The sequence below is a fragment of the Symphalangus syndactylus genome, chromosome 14, assembly GCF_028878055.3.
Source record: "Symphalangus syndactylus isolate Jambi chromosome 14, NHGRI_mSymSyn1-v2.1_pri, whole genome shotgun sequence".
Taxonomy (NCBI): Eukaryota; Metazoa; Chordata; class Mammalia; order Primates; family Hylobatidae; genus Symphalangus; species Symphalangus syndactylus.
The window spans coordinates 14,064,913-14,085,373 of record NC_072436.2 but is presented as its reverse complement, the minus strand read 5'-3'; the positions used below and the strand labels follow the sequence as shown (position 1 = coordinate 14,085,373).

Here is a 20,461-nt window from a genome sequence, read left to right as displayed (position 1 = left end):
AGAGCAAGACTCCACCTCAAAAAAAACAAAAGTAATATTTTGACCTCCTCCCATGAATCACGAATATCCTTAATGTTATCTAGAATGGAGAGTCTGTTCCAGAAGGTTTTCAACTTACTTTGCTCAGATCCATCAGAGCAATCACTATCTATGACAGGTATAGCTTTACAGACTGTATTACTGCAATAATAAGACTTGAAGTTTGAAATTACTCCTCGACCCATGGGTTACAGAATAAATGCTGTGTTACAGGTGCGGAAACATTAATTTCCTTACACAGCTCCAGCTCCATCGAAACTCTTGGGTGACCAGGTACATTTTCTTTCTTTCCTTTTTTTTGGTTTTAGAGACAGGGTCTTGCTATGTTGCCCAGGCTGGTCTAGAACTCCTGGCCTCAAGCAATTCTCTCACCTTGGCCTCCCAAAGTGCTGAGATTACTTGAGCTACCATGCCCACCAGGTGCATTTTGTTTTTTTTTTTCTTTTTCTTTTTTGAGACAGAGTCTCGCTCTGTCGCCCAGGCTGGAGTGCAGTGGCACGATCTCGGCTCACTGCAACCTCTGCCTCCTGGGTTCAAGTGATTCTCCTGCCTCAGCCTCCTGAGTAGCTGGGAACACAGGCGCCCGCCACCATGACTGGCTGATTTTTTTTCTTTTTTTTTGAGACAGCGTCTCACTCTTTTGCCCAGGCCGGACTGCAGTGGTGCTATCTTGGCTCACTGCAAGCTCCGCCTCCCGGGTTCACGCCATTCTCCTGCCTCAGCCTCCTGAGTAGCTGGGATTACAGGCGCCCGCCACCGCGCCCAGCTAATTTTTTGTATTTTTAGTAGAGACAGGGTTTCACCGTGTTAGCCAAGATGTTCTCGATCTCCTGACCTCGTGATCCGCCCGCCTCGGCCTCCCAAAGTGCTGGCATTACAGGTGTGAGCCACTGTGCCCGGCTGGAAGGTTTATCTTCTGTCCACACCACCTGAACTTTCTCCAGATGAGCAATTAGGCTGCTTCCCTTTCTTTTGTGTGTTCATTAGAGCAGCACTTTAAATTTCCTTCAAAAGCTTTTCCTTTGTGTTCACAACTTGGCTAACCCTTCAGTGCAAGAGGCCTAGCTTTTGGCTTATCTCAGCTTTTGACGTGCCTTCCTCATGAAGCTTAATCATTTCTGACTTTTGATTTAAAGTGAGAGGCAGCTGGGAGAGGTGGCTCATGCTTGTAATCCCAGCACCTTGGGATGCCGAGGCAGGCGGATCATTTGACGTTGGGAGTTCCAGACCAACCTGACCAACATGGTGAAACCCTGTCTCTACTAAAATACGAAAATTAGCCGGGTATGGTGGCAGGTGCCTGCAATCTCAGCTACTCGGGAGGCTGAGGCAGGAGAATCGCTTGAACCCGGGAGGTAGAGGTTGCAGTGAGCCAAGGTCGTGCCACTGCACTCCAGCCTGGGCGACAGTGTCTCAAAAATAAATAAAATAAAAATAAAGTGAGAGGCATGAGACTCTTCCTGTCACTTGAGCACTTAGCGGCCATTGTAGGCCTAACTTCGATACTGTTGAGTCTTGGGGAATAGGGAGGCCCGAGGAGAGGAAGAGAGACGGAAGAATGCCGGCTGGTGGAGCAGTCAGCACACACACAACATGTCTTGATTAAGTTTGCTGTCTTAAACGAGGGCAGTCCGTGGCTTTGCCAAAAACCAATTACAATAGTTAACATTAAAGGTCACCGATCACAGATCACCATAACAGACGATGACAATGAAAAAGTTTGAAACATTATGAGAACGACCAACATATGGTGCAGAGGCAGGAAGTGAGCACGCGCAGCTGGAGAAATGGTGCTGACGGACTTGCTCCACACGGAGCTGCCATCAACCTTCAATTTGTAAAAAATGTGATTCCTGTAATCCCAGCACTTTGGGAGGCTGAGGCGGGTGGATCACGAGGTCAGGAGATCGAGATCATCCTGGCTAACACGGTGAAACCCCGTCTCTACTAAAAAATACAAAAAATTAGCAGAGAATGGTGGCATGCGCCTGTAATCCCAGCTACTCTGGAGGCTGACGCAGGAGAATTGCTTGAACCCGGGAGGTGGAGGTTGCAGTGAGCCGAGATCGCCCCACTGCACTCCAGCCTGGGTGAGAGAGTGAAACTCGTCTCAAAAAAAAAAAAAAAAGGCGATTCCACGCAGTAGGAGAAAGCGAGGCACACTGAAACGAGATGCGCCTGTATTTACCCAGGAGAAACGGAAAAACGTATCCATGCAAAGATCTGTTCAGAACAGTCACAGTAGCTTTCTTCATGGTATTCCAAAGATAAAAGACAAATGTCCATCAGTTGGTGGATAGACAAATACATCTGATGTATCCGTGCAAAGGAATACTATTCAACAATAAAAAGGAACAGACTACTGATCTTGCAACATGGGTGGGTCTCAAAAGCATGATGCTAAGTGGAAGAAGCCAGACAAGAAAAGCTACAGACTGCGCGATCCCATTTATATGACATTCTAGAAATGGCAGAGCTATAGGCACAGAAGGCGGCACAGCGGTTGCCAGGGCTGGAGGTATGCAATTTTGTACATAAATTATCCCCAGTAATCCTGACTTCAAGTAAATAAGTTACTCATTTTCTTTTTTTAGGAAGGAGCAGCCTTATAAATGTCTAAATTTGACAATAAAAATAAGACGCCTAATTTAAAAAGATACAGTTACAAACTGTGCGACAGAACTCCTAACACTCGGGGAAACGTGTGCCTGAGAGTGCGCTGACATGCTAATGAGTCTCCTTGTCACAAAAAGAAAGACGATGGTATTTTTAAATCCCTTTCTCTGTTTTTCAAATGTCCTGTAACTCAATCACTTATCCTTGATAAGGATTATTATTTTTTTAAATCGCACTTTAAAAACTCCATAGATTAGCAGGCACCAATAGAAAGTACAGGTTCTCGGCTGGGCACGGTGGCTCACGCTTGTAATCCCAGCACTTTGGGAGGCCGAGGCGGGCGGATCACAAGGTCAGGAGATCGAGACCACGGTGAAACCCCGTCTCTACTAAAAAATACAAAAAATTAGCCGGGCGTGGTGGCGGGCGCCTGTAGTCCCAGCTACTCGGAGAGGCTGAGGCAGGAGAATAGCGTGAACCCGGGACGCGGAGCTTGCAGTGAGCCAAGATTGCGCCACTGCACTCCAGCCTGGGCGAAAGAGCAAGACTCCGTCTCAAAAAAAAAAAAAAAGAAAGTACAGGTTCTCCTCAGCTTACAGTGGGGGTGCAGCCCGGCAAACCCATTGTAAGTTGAAAATATCCTAAGTCCAAAATGCAGGCTGGTGCGGTGGCTCACATCTGTAATCCCAGCACTTTCAGAGGCCAAGCAGGGGCAGATCACCCGAGGTCAGGAGTTCAAGACCAGCCTGGCCAACATGGTGAAACCCCATATCTTTTAAAAATACAAAATTAGCCGGGCATGGTGGTGGTGCATGTCTGTAATCCCAGCTACCTGAAAGGCTGAGGCAGGAGAATCACTTGAACCCAGGAGGTGGAGGTTGCAGTGAGCTGAGATCGCACCATTGCACTCCAGCCTGGGCGACAAGAGTGAAACTTCATCTCAAAAAAAAAAAAAAAAAAAAAAAAAAAAAGCTGAAAAAACCCAAAATGCACTTCCTGCAGATTGCCTGCCAGGCACCCTGGCTCAGCCCAGCCTCCCTCAAACGTGCTCAGGACACTCCCATGAGCCTACAGGTGGGCGAAATCATCTCACACAAAGCCTGTTTGATAATAAAGTGTTGGGCATCCGTGTAATTTATTGAATACCGTGCTGAAAACCAGGGAGGTTGTGTGGGACTCGAAGCCCAGTTTCTGTTGCCTGCCTGTTGCTTTAATACCATGGTAAAGTCCAAAAATTGTGAATTCGGGGACTGTCTCAAGCAATCCTCCCACCCACAGCCTCCCGAGTAGCTGGAGACTACAGGCCTATAGGTGCACACCACCATGCCCAGCTAATTAAAAATTTTTTGAGAGACAGGGTCTTGCTCTGTTGCCCAGGCTGGAGTGAATTCGTGCAATCACAGTTCACTGCAGCCTCAAATTCCTGGACTCAAGCGATCATCCTGCTTCTGCCTCCCAAGTAGATGAGACCACAGGCACACACCACCACACCTGGCTATTTTTTATATTTTACTTTAGAGACAAGGTCTTACTATGTCCAGGCTGGTCTTGAACTCCTGGGCTTAAGGGATCCTCTTGCCTCAGTCTCCCAAAGCACTGGGATTACAGGCAGGAGCCACTATGCCCGCCCATGGGGGCACATCTTTAATGGGGTTGTTACTCTGTCTTTGGTCTGTGGCCTCAGGTCTGCTGGGTCACCAGTGTCCTTGGGTATATGGGGCGTTGGTGGTGACTGGGACCCACCTGCCAGATCCCCAGGCTAGAAGGAGGCCTGCTGGGGACACTGTGGCAACACCCACACCCAACCCATCCCACACTGCCTTCCGCTCCTTCCTCCTCCATCAACTGGGGGCAAGGACAGTGTCCCCTTTGAGGGGCTACACCAGACCGAGCTGAGCCTGGGGCTTGTTACCCAGGAAACAGTGAAATCGCCCACTTGTTGCCTAGCTCTAGTTCTGCGTTCACAGTGTCTTGCTCCATCCCGTCCTCCCTCCCTAGGGCAGGCTCCAGCGCTCCACACCAAGGGAAAGAGCCTTTGAGGAGTCGTCTCTGCCATCATCAGGATTGAGAGAAAAGGAAGTCTAGGAGATTAGGGCAAGCCCTCAGTTTTCTTTCTTTCTTTTTTTTTATTTTTTTGAGACGAAGTCTTGCTCTGTCACCCAGGCTGGAGTGCAGTGGCACCATCTTGGCTCACTGCCACCTCCACTTCCCGGGTTCAGGCGATTCTCCTGCCTCAGCCTCCTGAGTAGCTGGGACCACAGGTGCCCGCCACCAGGCCTGGCTGTTTTTTTGTATTTCTAGTAGAGACGGGGTTTCACTGTGTTAGCCAGGATGGTTTCGATCTCCATCTCCTGAGCTCGTGATCTGCCCGCCTCAGCCTCCCAAAGAGCTGGGATTACAGGCGTGACCCACTGCGCCTGGCCCATTCAGCTTCCTTGGGTCGACTTAAACAGGAAACAGAATAACACGTTTCATGTTTCTCCTGAACTTTTATGACCGTGTGCAAAACTCCTGCAAAAATAGGGAAGACAGCAAGAAAAAGCAGCCAAGACAGGCACAGCTTCTGAACTAAGCTTGCAGCTTCTGTATGAGACATGGGAGCAAGATTATGGTTACCACCTCCCCCACAGCAGCAACCCCCTGACCAAAGACAGGGAAGTCAGACTGTCTTCAAAGCATTAGGTTGTAGACTCGACATCAGACAAAGAGAGACACAAAGGCATGGGAAAAGAGAAAGGGTGAGGTTTAGCTGGAACCTAATCAAAGGTATTAACTTATCTGAAAAAATGCCATGGGCGTCAGGAGGGAGGAGGGGTGGGGAATGGAATGGAGAAAGTAGCCAAGGTCAGGGTGAGGGCTGCTCAGGGGACACCTCCTGCTCATGTGGACAGACTGGCCACGAACTTCGGGAAAGAAGCAGGAAGCAGACAGGGCCAGGGCCCAGGCATTCCGCCCTCTAGCCGGTCCCTGAGCAGAGGTCTGTGTCATCGTCTCCTGTGTCCTCCCCCACAGATTAGAATCTGCTAGTCCGAGCGTGGGGCATTCGGTTCTTTGGTGTTTATATTTCATCATGCACATAAATAGGCTATTATTCTCAGTTACACGTCAGGCTCTGGTGAGCTCGATTCATGTAAACCAACTCCAGGACAAGTGTGCCTTCTCGGTGTGATGGCAAAAGCAAGCTTCTGGGCCAGGGGGTCCTGCCCCATGGGGATCTCACAGGGTGAAGGCTCCAGAAATGCCCAGACAGCCACCAGGGTACTGGCCTTGTATGCACCATCCTGACCATCAGCCAGAATGTCACCATTTTCTAAGATGCTCTACAAATCTGAACATCTCAAGGTCAATATGTGAGGTATAGTTCAGTCACTGCACTCCTAGCTTGGAAGTCCTAAGCTATGCAATAATTTATTTCTGCAATAATGGCCCTGATCTATTAAACCTGTCTCCAAGTTGCTTCTTCAAATCTCTCTGGGTGCAAACAGCAAATCTCTGCAATTACAGTTTATACTTCTCACAATGTCCTACACGGCCTGCGCTTTTCTTCAAATCTATCTGGGTGCAAACAGCAAATCTCTGCAATTACAGTTTATACTTCTCGCAATGTCCTACATGGCCTGCACTTTTAAAAGATTAGCCGGGCGCAGTGGCTCCCGCCTGTAATCCCAGCACTTTGGGAGGCCAAGACGGGTGGATCACCTGAGGTCAGGGGTTCAAGACCAGCCTGGCCCACATGGTGAAACCCCATCTCTACTAAAAATACAAAAATTAGCCAGGCGTGGTGGTGCATGCCTGTAATCCCAGCTGCTTGGGAGGCTGAGGCAGGAGAATCGCTTGAACCCAGGAGGCGGAGGTTGCAGTGAGCAGAGATGGCGCCACTGCACTCCAGCCTGGGGGACAGAGCGAGATTCCATTGCAAAAACAATAAAAATAAAATAAATAAAAGATGGGCCTCACTCCTCCCTAGGGCCTTGGTGCAGCAGGCTGCAGGTGAAGTCAGAGGCTCTCTCACTCGTTGTGAAGTGTTTGTGCGTGTACGTATTCCACTAAAATATTCACTCAACATTCTGTGCATGCACGTTTTATAAAACAAGAAACCTATTTTCTTCATCAATCAGATTGGCACAGTCCTAAAGTGTGACAACATGCTGAGCTGTCAGGGGACTTTGAAACACTGCTGCCGGGGGTGTGACTGTCACAATCCTACTTAGCAATACCCGCTAGACCCAGACATTCCGGGCTTGATGGGTAATATAAAAAATATATATATAGCATCGTGGTGAGCATTAGCATTCCCGGACCTGGTTACCTACAGCAGCACCGCAATAACAAACGAACGCGAACACCCGCGATGCCCCGGGCAGGAAGCTTCCCCGTAGAAGTATCCCAGTGGAATGCCATGTGGTAGAAAGGCGGGAATGAGTGGTGTTTATATTTTGACTTGGGAAGTGCTCTAGGACACGCTGTTAAGTGGAAAAAGCAAAGAGGTGCAGAACAGTGTGTGTGGTGTGCTCCCACAGAGCAAGAGAGGGAAGGAAGACTCCGGATGAATGCATATGCCTTCTTGCAATTGCACAGAAGTTAGGCAGGGGATCCCAGAAAACCAGGAGCCTTTGCTTGTCGTGGGAGGGGGTGCGAGTGACTGCGGGCCAAGGAGGAGGAGACCAGATTGAATATGATTTTTACAACGTTTGCAACCAAAAGGAAGCCATGTCTCTGAGGGCAATGAGGACGGTTTGCAGAGAGGACGCTGGTTAGTCTGGGATGCAGGGGAGAGCTGGACAACAGGAATGTCTCGGAGGTGGCGCCTTCCCCTGGGGACGCTGCAGGGTTCACAGGCCATGAGCCTTGGAGAGCCGGGCCGGGTGCTGGACCCTCAGAGAGAACCTGGCCTTGACTTTTCTCAAGGCCTACAGCAGCTGAGCCGTGTAATTAAACAGTCAGGTATTAAGTCCTAGCACTGGGGCAGGAGGAAAAAGACGCCCATGTGGGCAGATGGCCAAGTCCTTTCGTCCTGGTGTTCAGGCAACCCCGGTGACACAGGGAGAGGAGCCCTTGCCCGGGCCGGCTCCGGTTCCTCAACCTGCATCTTTACAGGGGAAACCAAGCTTCAGCCAAACATCGCCTGTATCAAACCACAGTGTTCCCTTTGGCTTTATATTGTTGACTCAAGGGAGTGAAGGAAATGAGTATTATTATTATTTTTTTTGAGACAGAGTCTGGCTCTGTACCCCAGGCTGGAGTGTAGTGGCACCATCTCAGCTCACTGCAAGCTCTGCCTCCCGGGTTCACGCCATTCTCCTGCCTCAGCCTCCCGAGTAGCAGGGACTACAGGTGCCCACACATGCCTGGCTAATTTTTGTATTGTTAGTAGAGACGGGGTTTCACCATCTTGGCCAGGCTGGTCTTGAACTCCTGGCCTCGTGAGCCACCCGTCTCAGCCTCCCAAAGTGTTGGGATTACAGGCGTGAGCCACCGTGCCCTGCCAGAAATGAGTATGTTTAATCCAATATTATTCATTTGAAAATGTTTTGGTCTAAAAACTTTTAAAAACAAAACAGTTTCATTTTGTTTCTTTTTTTTTTTTTTTTTTTTTTTTTTTTTTTTTTTTTTTTTTTTTTTGAGACGGAGTCTTGCTCTGTCGCCCAGGCTGGAGTGCAGTGGCGCAATCTCGGCTCACTGCAAGCTCCGCCTCCCGGGTTCACGCCATTCTCCTGCCTCAGCCTCTCCGTGTAGCTGGGACTACAGGCGCCCGCCACCACGCCCGGCTAATTTTTTGTATTTTTAGTAGAGACGGGGTTTCACCGTGGTCTCGATCTCCTGACCTTGTGATCCGCCCGCCTCGGCCTCCCAAAGTGCTGGGATTACAAGCGTGAGCCACCGCGCCCGGCATTTTGTTTCTTTAATCACAGGACCCAAAAGGAAAAGCATCTCCTGGTCGTGTGACTGCTGCTGGCTGCCCGGCTGCGGGTGCTGTGGGGCCACCCAGTCCCTTTCCTCGGTCCAGCCTTTCTTGAGCGCTTGCTGTATGCCAGGCTCTGTGCTGGGTACAGGGGGTGGAGACTACGAAAGGTGGAGGCGAAGTTAAAGCTCAGTGGGTGAGCCACGTGCCACCACAGTGCCTGGCTTTTGCTTTCCGGGTCCCGAGACCTGGTCACCCTGGGTGGTTTTAGGAATGAAGGCAGCATCTGTGTCTCCAACGCCCCGCCCTGAGCCACGCACCCATCCCCAGAAGTGACGGGATGCCCAGAGGAGGCCTCTTCCTCCCCTTCCTTTGGAGATTAAAATAGGATTTCGGTTGGAATGCAGCCCTCAGGCAGAACAATTGAGAAGGGATGGGGTTTCCGCACTCAGGTGGTGATACTGCAAATCAAAGGGACACCTTTACCTCCCAAAGATAGCTTTCTCTTTACCCTACTCTCTCTGTTTCTACTTAATCTTGCCAGGAAATCTGAGCAGAAAAGCCTCTCCCCTCCCAGCGCCGCAGTGTTGGAAAGGATTTAAGAATCGCTGAAATCTTATCAAACAATGAGGGAGCTTTCCGGACGGAAGCCCAGACCCAGGGATCAAGGTGCACTCTCTGTCCCAGAGATCCAGTGGACCCAGAGAGGGGGGGTGTAGGGCGGGGCCTGCCACGGACCCCTGGGGTTCCCGCACGTCCTCGCCGCCTGTGGCCCTGCAGTACCTGAGCGCCTCCAGCATCGCTCTGTGCGCCTCGTCGCGGTGCTTCATGCCCACCAGGCTGGTGGCCCACTGCTGCACGATGCGCCTCTTCTCCATGCTGATGGCATCGATCTCCGTGCAGGCCTGCAGCCAACAGGGGAGGGGGCAGGAACGGCTGTCTCATTTCATTTTCGAGCAAAGCCCAAGAACACCAGAGCCTCACATTCCCAAATCTTCCTCTTTTTCTTCTATCACCTGTACTTTCCTTGATCATGCATCCGCAGAGGGGTAAACATGAGCCTGAATTTAGCTTTCAAGATAACCTGTACCCGCTTCAAGCCTTTGCTCAGGGCCTGCGGCGCTCAGTGCTTGGGAATGAGGAGGAGGAGGGAAGGGAGGAGAGGGAGGAAGGGGGAGGGAGGAGGAGGGAAGGGAGGAGAGGGAGGAAGGGGGAGGGAGGAGGGGGAAGATGAAAGAGGGAGGAGGGACGAGAGGGAGGAGGGGAGAGATGAAAGAGGGAGGAGGGGGGAGATGAAAGAGGGAGGAGGGGGAGAGGGAGGAGGGGGAGGGGGAAGATGGAGAGGAGGAGGGAGAGGAAGAGGGAGAGGAGGAGGGAGAGGAGGAGGGGAATCCTGGCCAGCATCCGTGAAACACCTCTTCGGGGTTGATGGTGTCATTGATTTGGGCTGAGGTCCCACAGGACCAGCCCAGCACTGCTTCCTGTAGGGAGCTCACGATGGAAGGAGGTGTTTGTCTCAAGAATGACCGGGGCTGGATGCTCTCGTCCAGCTGCGGGAAGCAGGGCTGCCTAGACTGGGAATGAGGAGGCACAACTGGACAGCCAGGGGTGGGCAGGTCAGGCAGGCTGAGGGCAGGCTGGAAGTCTAGGGGCATCGTGGGGGGCAGTGAGGGGCCAACTGCAGTAAGGGCTTGGCCCATGTAGGGGAGGGGCTTGAAAACTAGGTGGGTGGTTCAGGAATTTCCTCCAAGGGAAAGGGGAGTTCCTTTATGCTCAGGGCACAGAGGTTAAGGCTGGTACGGCTGCCTGGGCTGAATCTCACCCGCTGTGACATAGGTACAGGAGTGGCACCTACGTCCCGGGGCTGCCGGGTCAAGTGAGTTGATGCCTGCATGCCCAGCACGGCCTGGGTCGCGGTCTTGTTTTGAGTGGTGTTTCAGATTCTTGATGAGTCATCCCCTAATGCAAGCATTGTGACTTTAGCAAGCTGGCGGCCCGAGTCAGCCAACTGGGGCATCCTGTAGAATGCCAAGTCCCAGAGGTGCCTGCACGCAGTGACACCCAGGCAAGCTTGGTAGACAGTGACTGAACCACAGTGTGCTAGAACATCACGGGGGAGCCGAGGGCAGCGCCGGGCATGAGAGAGGCCATCGCCCTGGAGACACTGTGCTTGGTTGTGAGGGTTTCTGAACCATCTATTCATTATGACGTAACCTAAAATGGTGTGAATTAAGTATACCAAGATGAAGGGGATCTTTTTTTCCTCTCACAGATGCTTACTTAGGATTATTGGGCAGCCTAGGAAGGGACACCGTGTACATCTGGGGACTGACTTCCCTTTTGTCTGTAGTATTTCCTTTTATTTTAGCTGACATGTTACAGCTGTGTATCTCTGGGGTACAGAGTGATATTTCAACACATGTACAATGTGTACTGCTTGAATCAGGGTAATTAGCGTATCAATCACCTCCAGCAATTGTTATTTCTTTGAGTTGGGAACATTCAAAATCCCCTCTTCTAGCTATCTGAAAATGTACAATAAATTATTGTTAATGGGGCCAGGTGCGGCGGCTTATGCCTGTAATCCTAGCACTTTGAGAGGCCAAGGCGGACGGATCACCTGAGGTCAGGGGTCTGAGACCAGCCTGGCCATGGGGGTGCAGGTGTCTATTGGATGCACGGATTCCCTTTCCTTTGGATAAATGCCCAGTCGTGGGACTGCTGCGTCACAGTTTTGTACTGGGGTAAGTTATTCACTAAGGAGGCTGCTCTGTGCCATTGGGCAGTGGGAGCCGGCCCGGGCAGCAGGTGGGAACCCAAATGCAGCCAGGATGCACCTTAAACTGAGCCTGTGTGGGGCCTCCCCATGGTGCCCCCGAGGCTGCCGGCTGTGGCTTGGTTGACTGAGGTGCAGGTCAAGGCATAAAGATGGAAAGATGGCTGCCAGGCTCAGTCACCTGTGCATTTAGACCCCAGTTTTCCACAAAGGCAAGTGTTCAGCCTATGCAAATAGAATGTGCAAATAAGCAAAAAGAAAATGAAAATCCAATAACCCTACCATTTAGAGATAACCATTTTTAACTTCTTACACCTGTGATTGTGTGTGTGTGTGAAATCAAATTCTATATATTGTTTCATAAGCTCCTATTAAATTTTTTTTTTTTTGAGATGGAGTTTCACTCTCATCACCCAGGCTGGAGGGTAATGGCATGATCTTGGCTCACTGCAATTTCTGCCTCCTGAGTTCAAGCAATTCTCCTGTCTCAGCCTCCCAAATAGCTGCTATTATAGGCACTCGCCACCACGCCTGGCTAATTTTCGAATTTTTAGTAGAGACGGGGTTTCACCATGTTGGCCAGGCTGGTCTCGAACTCCTGACCCTCAGGTGATCCACCCACCTCAGTCTCACAAAGTGCTGGGATTACAGGTGTGAGCCAGCACGCCCAGCCATATTAAAAATTAATGTATTGTGCCAGGTGCGGTGGCTCATGCCCGTAATCCCAGCACTTTGGGAGGCTGAGGCTGGGGGATTGCTTGAGGTCAGGAGTTCCCAACCAGTCTGGGCAACAAAAAGAAACCCAGTCTCCACAAAAATAATAATAATAAAAAAAATTAGCAGGGTGTGGTGCCATGTGCCTGTAGTCCTACCTACTTGAGAGGCTGAGGTGGGAGGATTGCTTGGACCCAGAAGTTTGAGGCTACAGTGAGTCATGATGGCTCCAGTGCACTCCAGCCTGGGTGACAGAGTGAGACTTAGTCTCCACCATCATTCTCAGCAAACTACCGCGAGGACAAAAAACCAAACACCGCATGTTCTCACTCATAGGTGGGAATTGAACAATGAGAACACATGGACACAGGAAGGGGAACGTCACACTCCGGGGACTGTTGTGGGGTGGGGGGAGGAGGGAGGGATAGCATTAGGAGATACACTTAATGTAAATGACAAGTTAATGGGTGCAGCACACCAACATGGCACATGTATACATATGGAACAAACCTGCACGTTGTGCACATGTACCCTAGAACTTAAAGTATAATAAAAAAATGAAAATAAGAAATTGATATCGAGACAGGTTTCCATGTCAGTAGAGCTCTTTCTGGTGGGGTGTATTCTGATGCACAGGCGTATGAAAATGGGTTTCACTAACGTCCTCTTCTTGGGGTCTTTCTTTCCGATGACGCAACACGGTGATGAGCATCATCTTCCCCATGAGTCTCCATTCATTGTATTTATTTATTTAGAGATGGGGGTTTCGCTCTGTCACCCAGGCTGGAGTGCAGTGGTGCAATCATAGCTCACTGCAGCCTTGACCTCCTGGGCACAAGTGATCCTCCTGCTTCAGCCTCCCGAGTAGCTGGGACTACAGGTGCGCCCCACCAAGGCTGGCTTTACCGTTTCTAACATACAAAAATGTTATCTGCGTATGTCTTTGCTAGGTTCCTTGGAATGGCGTCTAAGCAGGGACAAGGTGCGGGGTTGGGGTTAGGGTTAGGTTAGGGAGGGAGTGGCTGCATATGATCATATCGCCCTGGATAAAGATCTTGATAAAGATAAAGGCCAATCTGTATTTTCATGGCCGACAGCAGGGAGGGCTCATCTCTCCTTATCTTTGCCAACTCCACAGTGGATTCCCTGTCCTTTGGTTACTTGTGACTTCACTCGATGAACGGGGCACCCTGCTGTTGCCCCCACACTGTTCTGGGTGCTGGAAATGAGAAATGAACGAAGTGCGGGCGGCCCCCTTCCCTGGGGGAGGTGCAAAACGAAGTGTCTGCCACGTAGTCCACCTGCCTTTAGGGTGTGGAGGCACACAGGGCGCGTCTCCTTGGCTTTCAGCATCTCTTCACACCCTTGGATTTACTAGTGGCTGCGAGTTGTCTTCTCCTGCCTGTCTCCCCCTCCCCGCCTTCATCTGGTTTGTGGTGCCCTTAATCTATAAAGGATTTATTGAGGGTGTGATTGCCCTCCTAGTCTTTTTGTTTTGTTTTGTTTTGTTTTTTGAGACGGATTCTGGCTGTCGCCCAGGCCGAAATGCAATGGCATGATCTCGGCTCACTGCAACTTCTGCCTCCTGGGTTCAAGCGATTCTCCTGTCTCAGCCCCCCAAGTAGCTGGCATTACAGGCGTGTACCACCAGGCCCAGCTAATTTTTGCATTTTCAGTAGAGATGGGGTTTTGCCATGCACGCCAGGCTGGTCTCGAACTCCTGACCTCAGGTGATCTGCCTGCCTCGGCCTCCCAAAGCTCTGGGATTACAGGCGTGGGCCACCGTACCCGGCCCCTCCTAGTCTTTTCCTTTAAGGTTCCTGCTTTTGGTGTTATACTTCGAAAGGCCTCCCCAGCCCAGGATTATATAAATATTTTCATTTGTTTTCGTCTGGCACATTTTCCCCCATTTAAATACTTGATTCCATCTGGAATTTATTTTAGTGTCTGGTATGAGGAAAAGATTTGATTTTTTCTCAAATGATTAACCAAATGTCCCGACATCATTGGATGCATAATTCATTAGCTCTCTGGTAATTTATAATCTACTAGGTTTTTATATAAACTCTGGTTTGTTTGGGGGCTCTCTCACAGGCTTCAATGTCTTGCCTGTCTGTCTTGTAACACATTATTTTAGCCTCTAGAACTTTACGGTTTTGTTTTATTTTAGACAGGGTCTTGCTCCATAGCCCAGGCTGGAGTGCAGTGATATGATCATAGTTCATTGTAGCTTTGACCTCCTGGGCTCAAGTGATCCTCCTGCCTCAGCCTCTTGAGTAGCTGGGACCACAGGTGCACACCACCATGGTGGGCTAATGTTTTAATTTTTTTTTTTTTTTGTAGAGACAGGGTCTCACCATGTTGCCCAGTCTGGTCTCGAACTTCTGGGCTGAAGCCATCCTCCTGCCTCAGCCTCCCCAAGTGCTGAGATTACAGGTGTACACCACCTTGCCTGGCCAGAGCTTTACTGTACACTTTAATATTTGGTGGGGAGATGCTAGGGTGACCTGCCATCCTGCTGTGTCCAGGACCCCCTGGGCTTAGCATGGAAAGTTCCTAGTCTTGGGGACACCTCAGTCCTGAGCAGACTGGGATGGCTGCTTGCCCTGTTTGAATCTTCTCTTCCAAAACCATTCTTGGCTTGCCTTCATAATTTATTTTTCAGATAAAACTCCAGAATTGTTTTGTTAATTAAGGGATTGTATGTTCCTGAGATTCTGATTGGGACGTGCTCTACTTTAATTGCATTTGTAGCTGGAGAGACCAGTGCTGAGTAACGCCCAGCCCCGAGCCCTCCCTTTACCCTGGGAGCCCAGCGTGCTCATCCGTTCCTTCAAGTCCTCTTAATTCTTTTTCACTGGCTGGCCACGGTGGCTCATGCCTGTAATCCCAGCACTTTGGGAGGCTGAGGTGGGTGGATCACCTGAGGTCAGGAGTTTGAGACCAACCTGGCCAACAGGGTGACACCCTGTTTCTACTAAAAATACAAAAATCAGCTGGGCGTGGAGGTGGGCGCCTGTAGTTCCAGCCACTCTGGAGGCTGATGCAGGAGAATTGCTTGAATCTGGGAGGCGGAGGTTGCAGTGAGCTGAGATTGTGCCACTGCACTCCAGCCTGGGTGACAGAGCGAGACTCTGTCTCAAAAAAAAAAAAAATTGTTTCCTCTGTGTCATTCCCACACCCGTGAATGAAGATGGTGACTCACAGTTTTTTTTTTAAGTTGCAGTAACTTTGGTTTCTGGTGCTACCACTACAGATCTGAATCTGGGGCCAAGAGGGAGCAGCTTCCACCCCCTTCGTCCCCTCCACTCCCTACTCCACATGGTGCAGAGATGTAGGCGCTACCCGGAAGGCCAGCTGTCCACGGGGGTGAGAATTGTTAGAAAGACTTCAGTCCTCCCCGGAAGAGGTCCCTGCAGGCTAAGGAACTTGCTGAGCATCCTCCCAGCAAGCTGGCCTTGGCGGTCGTGAAGAGACTGGAGTACCTGAACCCTGTGAGGCCTTCTGTCACCCACTAGCCAGGGAAGGAATAGGAATCTGGGCCGTTCACCTGTCGGTATCTACTGTGGCCCCGCCATGGGGAGGGCCAGATGTTTGCAGATGCTGAAGGAGATGTAAGTTGGCTGCAGTCACTCATCCAGCAGACAGGCTGGTGCAGTCTAGCAGACCCACCAGCATCCCGTGCATGGATACTCACTGGTGGGTCAAACACTGAGAGCTGCGGGGACTGCTCTTACCTCACTCACTGCTTTCCTTAAAATCCGGGTGTCCTCAGCTTGGGCCAAGTACTGAGCCTCAAACAAGGCAATGTCTTCTTCCAGCTGCTGGGCTCGAGTGGTGAGCTGGTCCACATACAGGTCCTGGGAAGCAGGATGAGAAGCAGCCCCGTCAGGAGGTGCCCGTGGCTGAGGGCCTGTTCTCCACCAACCCTTGATACAAGTTGACGCCACCCAGGCCGGCCGCCACCCCTCCGGCCAGAAGCCTTCACACAGGAGGCAAAGCTGAGGCCCTTTCTGAAGCTCCACGGTCTGGTGATCATTAAACATGTATTGAGTTTGCAGAATACCTGCTTTTTCTTCTCGATTTCTTCCCGGATCCTCTCCGTCTCGGCCTTCTTCACCACTTGCTTCATCACGCAGATATCGTCACGCATGTCCTTGTCGACATTCTGCATGTAGAAGAGATGCAGGGCCAAGTTCTCCATCTCAGTCTGCAGAGCCGCCACTGCGGGGGGCAGCGGGGGAGAAAGAGAGAGAGAGTGAGTGGGGAGGCTGTCCCAGCGTCCCCCACGCAGAGACCCAGGAGGAGGCAGGGAACAGCCGTTCTGGGCACCCTTCCTGCCATTTTTGGGTAAGACTGGGAAACTGCTTTTAAACTATCAAGACACAGACTTTGTCAGCAAAGAGTTTACAATCTCATGGAAGAGACAAAAATATACGGAATCTACATCCACAAATTGCAGCAAGCTGTTTCATTCCCCACCAAGTCTCAGAGATCCTCCCGGTAGTCTAAGGAGACACTGAAGTAGTGCCAGGTGGTAAGGCTTTGGGTTGATTGCATAGATTTCTTACCACTGAAAGGCTGGTAACATTAGGTGGAGTCTTAAGTCCACTGGGAGGAGACCAGAACATCCAGGGCAGGCTGAGCTCCATGGACGCCCCTGCACTGACACCGCCACGCAGCGGTGCAGGCCAGAGAGGACGAGGCTGGAAGAGGCTGCACCTTCTATCCTGCCCCAAGTTAAGTGACAGATTTACGTCAGTGCTCTCAGAGGAGGCCAAGGCCCGAGGAACTGATTCCTTTAACAAAACTTGCATGAGATGGATTTCTAAAGCTAGAGTGCAAATTTACTGAGGGAGCTACACGTGGTTCAGTACTTGCTTGCTCACTGCACAGAGCACTCCTTTTCAGTGGCTGGATCCAAACAGAAAACTGAATTACAGGCCAAAAGGCTGCTGGACGCATATCATCCTGGAGCCAGGTGTGCTCGAAGGATACAGCTTAAACTTGCAAAACCATTTTGGCTGGGCATGGCGGCTCATGCCTGTAACCGCAGCACTTTGAGAGGCTGAGGTGGGCAGATCACTTGAGGCCAGGAGTTCAAGACCAGCCTAGCCAACATGGTGAAACCCTGTCTCTACTCAAAATACAAAAATTAACAGGGTGTGGTGGTGCACGTCTGTAATCCCAGCTACTCAGGAGGCTGAGGTGGGAGGATCACGCCACTGCACTACAGCCTGGGTGACAAAGTGAGACTCTGTCTCAAAAAAAAAAAAATGCAACCTGTGCATTAATATAGTTTGCAGTAGCTAAATTCCAAAGTAATTTCCTCTAAGTTCTCTTTGAGGACTTGCTATTATTCTTTTTTTTTTTTTTTTTGAGACAGTCTCGCTCTGTCACCCAGGCTGGAGTGCAGTGGCACGATCTCAGCTCACTGCAAGCTCTGCCTCCCAGGTTCATGCCATTCTCCTGCCTCAGCCTCCCGAGTAGCTGGGAACACAGGTGCCCGCCACCACGCCTGGCTAATTTTTTGTATTTTTTTTTTTTTAGTAGAAATGGGGTTTCACCATGTTCGCCAGGATGGTCTCGATCTCCTGACCTTGTGATCCGCCTGCCTCGGCCTCCCAAAGTGCTGGGATTACAGGCGTGAGCCACCACGCCTGGCTAAGGACTTGTTATTATTCTTAAACATTTCTTTCATGATCCTTCCTTTTCAAAATTTTCTCGGATATTCTTGTGCATTTAGTCTTCTGAGTGAACTTTAAAATCAATTTGTTGAGAATAAAGTGTTGTTGTTCTTGTTGTTTTCTGAGACAGGGTGTCACTTTGTCACCCAGGCTGGAGTGCAGTGGCACAATCATAGCTCACTGCAGCTTCAACCTCCTGGGTTCACCTCAGTGCCCCAAGCAGCTGGGACTCCAGGCACACGCCACCATGCCTGGCCAATTTTTCATTTTTGTATTTTTTGTAGAGATGGGGTTTTGCCACATTGCCCAGGCTGGTCTCGAATTCCTGAGCTCAAGCGATCTGCCAGCCTCAGCCTCCCAAAGTGTCAACACTACAGGCATGCGCCTCCGCACCTGGCCCGAGGTGCTTTTTGTTTTGAGGTGGAATATCCACAGCACGCGTTGCTGAGGGACAGAAAGCGAGGAACCGAGCAGTGGGTATAATATGCAGCCATTTAAGTTAGAGAGAGAGAGAGATACACATACACACACCCTTGTGACTTTGCTTAGATATGCAAAAAATCTCCAAAAGACTCCACAAGGGCTGGCCACAGTGGCTTATGCCTGTAATCCCAGGACTTTGGGAGGCTGAAGCAAGAGGATCGCTTGAGCCCAGGAATTTGAGACCAGCCTGGGCAACACAGTAAGACCCTGTCTCTACCAAAAAAAGAAAATATATATATATATATATATATAAATTAGCCAGGCCTGGTGGCGTGTGCATAGTCCCAGCTACTTGGGAAGCTGAGGTGCGAGGATCACTTAAGGCTGGGAGTTTGAGGCTACTGTGCCATTGCACTCCAGCCAAGGAAACAGACCAAGATGCTGTCTCGAAGAAAACAAAAAAAGAATCCACAGGAATCTACGTTGCCTCTGTGGAGGGCCCTGGTGGCTGGGTGGGGGAAGGGGCAAAGAGAGGAAAACTTCCTCTTAGTTGTAGACCTCTTGCATTTTGAATCATCACTTTTCCAAAATAAGTAAATAATTACGTTGAATAAATTTAAATTCACCCAAAACATCTCACCACGGATGGTAATGGGAATTGCAATGGTTTTATTGCTAATTTGGAGGGAAATGGCGTTTTTATATCATGCGTCTTCCCAGCTGGTAACATGGGCACTCCATTTATTTAAATCTGTTTTATGACCTTTCATAAAATTTACTGTTTTTCTTCAGGTAGGCTCACTCATTCCTTGTTGGATTTATTCCTGGACTTATTTTAAAGTTGTTATAGCTATTATGAATGAGCTTTTTTAAAAAAATTGTAATTACTAACTATATTACTGGTGTAGAAGAAAACTATAGAGCTGGTATCCAGCTACTTTATTGATTTCTTACTGTTTCTATTGGCTTTTTTTTTTTTCATTAGTAGAGGTTGAGAATTGCAGTATTTCGTTCCCAGATCCATGTCTCATTTCTTTCTCTCGTTTTCTTTGCGTTGCTGGAGCCTTCAAAACAGTCTGGGGTAACTGCTATGCTAGCAGGGCTTCCTCATCTCATTCCTGATTTTAAGTCTAGTCTTTCCACTGGGTAACATTTTCTTGTTAGTTTCTGATAAATACTTAGAACTTTCCTTCTATCCTACTTTGGGATGGACGATGAGTTTTATTAAATACCCATTTGGCACCCACCCAGGAGGCCTTTTTTTTTCTTCATCCTTGTATTTTATTTAATTAATTAATTTATTTTTTTGAGACAGTGTCTCACTCTGTTGGCCAGGCTTGAGTGCAGTGGCACAATCTCAGCTCACTGCAACCTCTGTCTCCTGGGCTCAAGCAATTCTCCTGTCTCAACCTCCTGAGTAGCTGGGATGACAGGCACCTGCCACCACACCTGGCTAATTTTTTGTATTTTTAGTAGAGACAGGGTCTCACCATGTTGGCCAAGCTGGTCTCGAACTCCTGACCTCAGGTAATCTGCCCGCCTTGGCCTCCCAAAGTGCTGAGATTACAGGCGTGAGCCACCGCATCCGGCCTCCATCCTTTAATTTATAAATATAATGCACAAAATTAGTAGATTTCGTAATTGTGAATTATTCCTCTGTGAATTCCAGAAGTAAATCCTACTTATTTTTGCTAATGTTTTGTTCAGGATTTTCACTTCTCATACGTGGGGCCGCTTTACAGTTTCCTGTTTGTCTGCTGTCAGTGTTTGCAGCCAGCCTTTCACTAAGCATTGCAGGACCAGCCTGCGGGGAGTTTCTGGAATCTTCCATCCCCTGGAGCTTTGATTACACAAGAAGTGTTTGTTCTTTGAAAGGTTACTAGAAGGCTTCCATAACATCTTCCAATACGGGTGCATTTAGGGAAAACAGATTTTTGGCATTTTCAATTTCTTCCATGATGAAACCAGTACAATGCATAGCTTTCTTGCAATTAAAAACAAAAAAACAACAAAAAAACCCTCCTCCAAGTTGTCCTCATTCCCAACATTGTTACTTGCATGATCTCCTTTTTATTGCCAGACAAGCCAGCAGTGTGTAAGGTTTATTGGTCATTTAAAAAATGGCAGTTTTAGTTCTCAAGTCAATTCATTTTTGATTTATTTCATCAGCTTCTGCTTTTGATCTTTATTGTTTTCTTTTTCTACTTCTTTCAGTTTATTTCCCTCTTTTTAGCTTCTCGAATAGAATGTCTGTTTTCAGGCCTGTTTGTGGAAATGTAAATAAACTCTGTCGTGGGTTTTGTC

General features: G+C 49.4%; 1 protein-coding gene across 3 annotated transcripts in view; it reads right to left on the bottom strand.

Moving 5' to 3' along the window:
• CCDC40 (coiled-coil domain 40 molecular ruler complex subunit) overlaps positions 1 to 20,461 on the bottom strand; it is a 66,906-nt gene that overhangs the window by 28,002 nt on the left and 18,443 nt on the right. For 2 of the 3 annotated variants that reach the window (XM_055241492.2, XM_055241491.2), the window contains exons 8-10: positions 16,114 to 16,271; positions 15,785 to 15,907; positions 9,341 to 9,462 (exon numbers count right to left, since the gene is read on the bottom strand). In XM_055241492.2, the coding sequence (XP_055097467.1) occupies positions 9,341 to 9,462; positions 15,785 to 15,907; positions 16,114 to 16,271 (403 nt within the window). Of the gene's footprint in view, positions 1 to 6,941; positions 7,119 to 7,477; positions 7,479 to 9,340; positions 9,463 to 15,784; positions 15,908 to 16,113; positions 16,272 to 20,461 lie in introns of those variants that run through there. The other variant, XM_055241493.2, reaches the window with a different exon arrangement.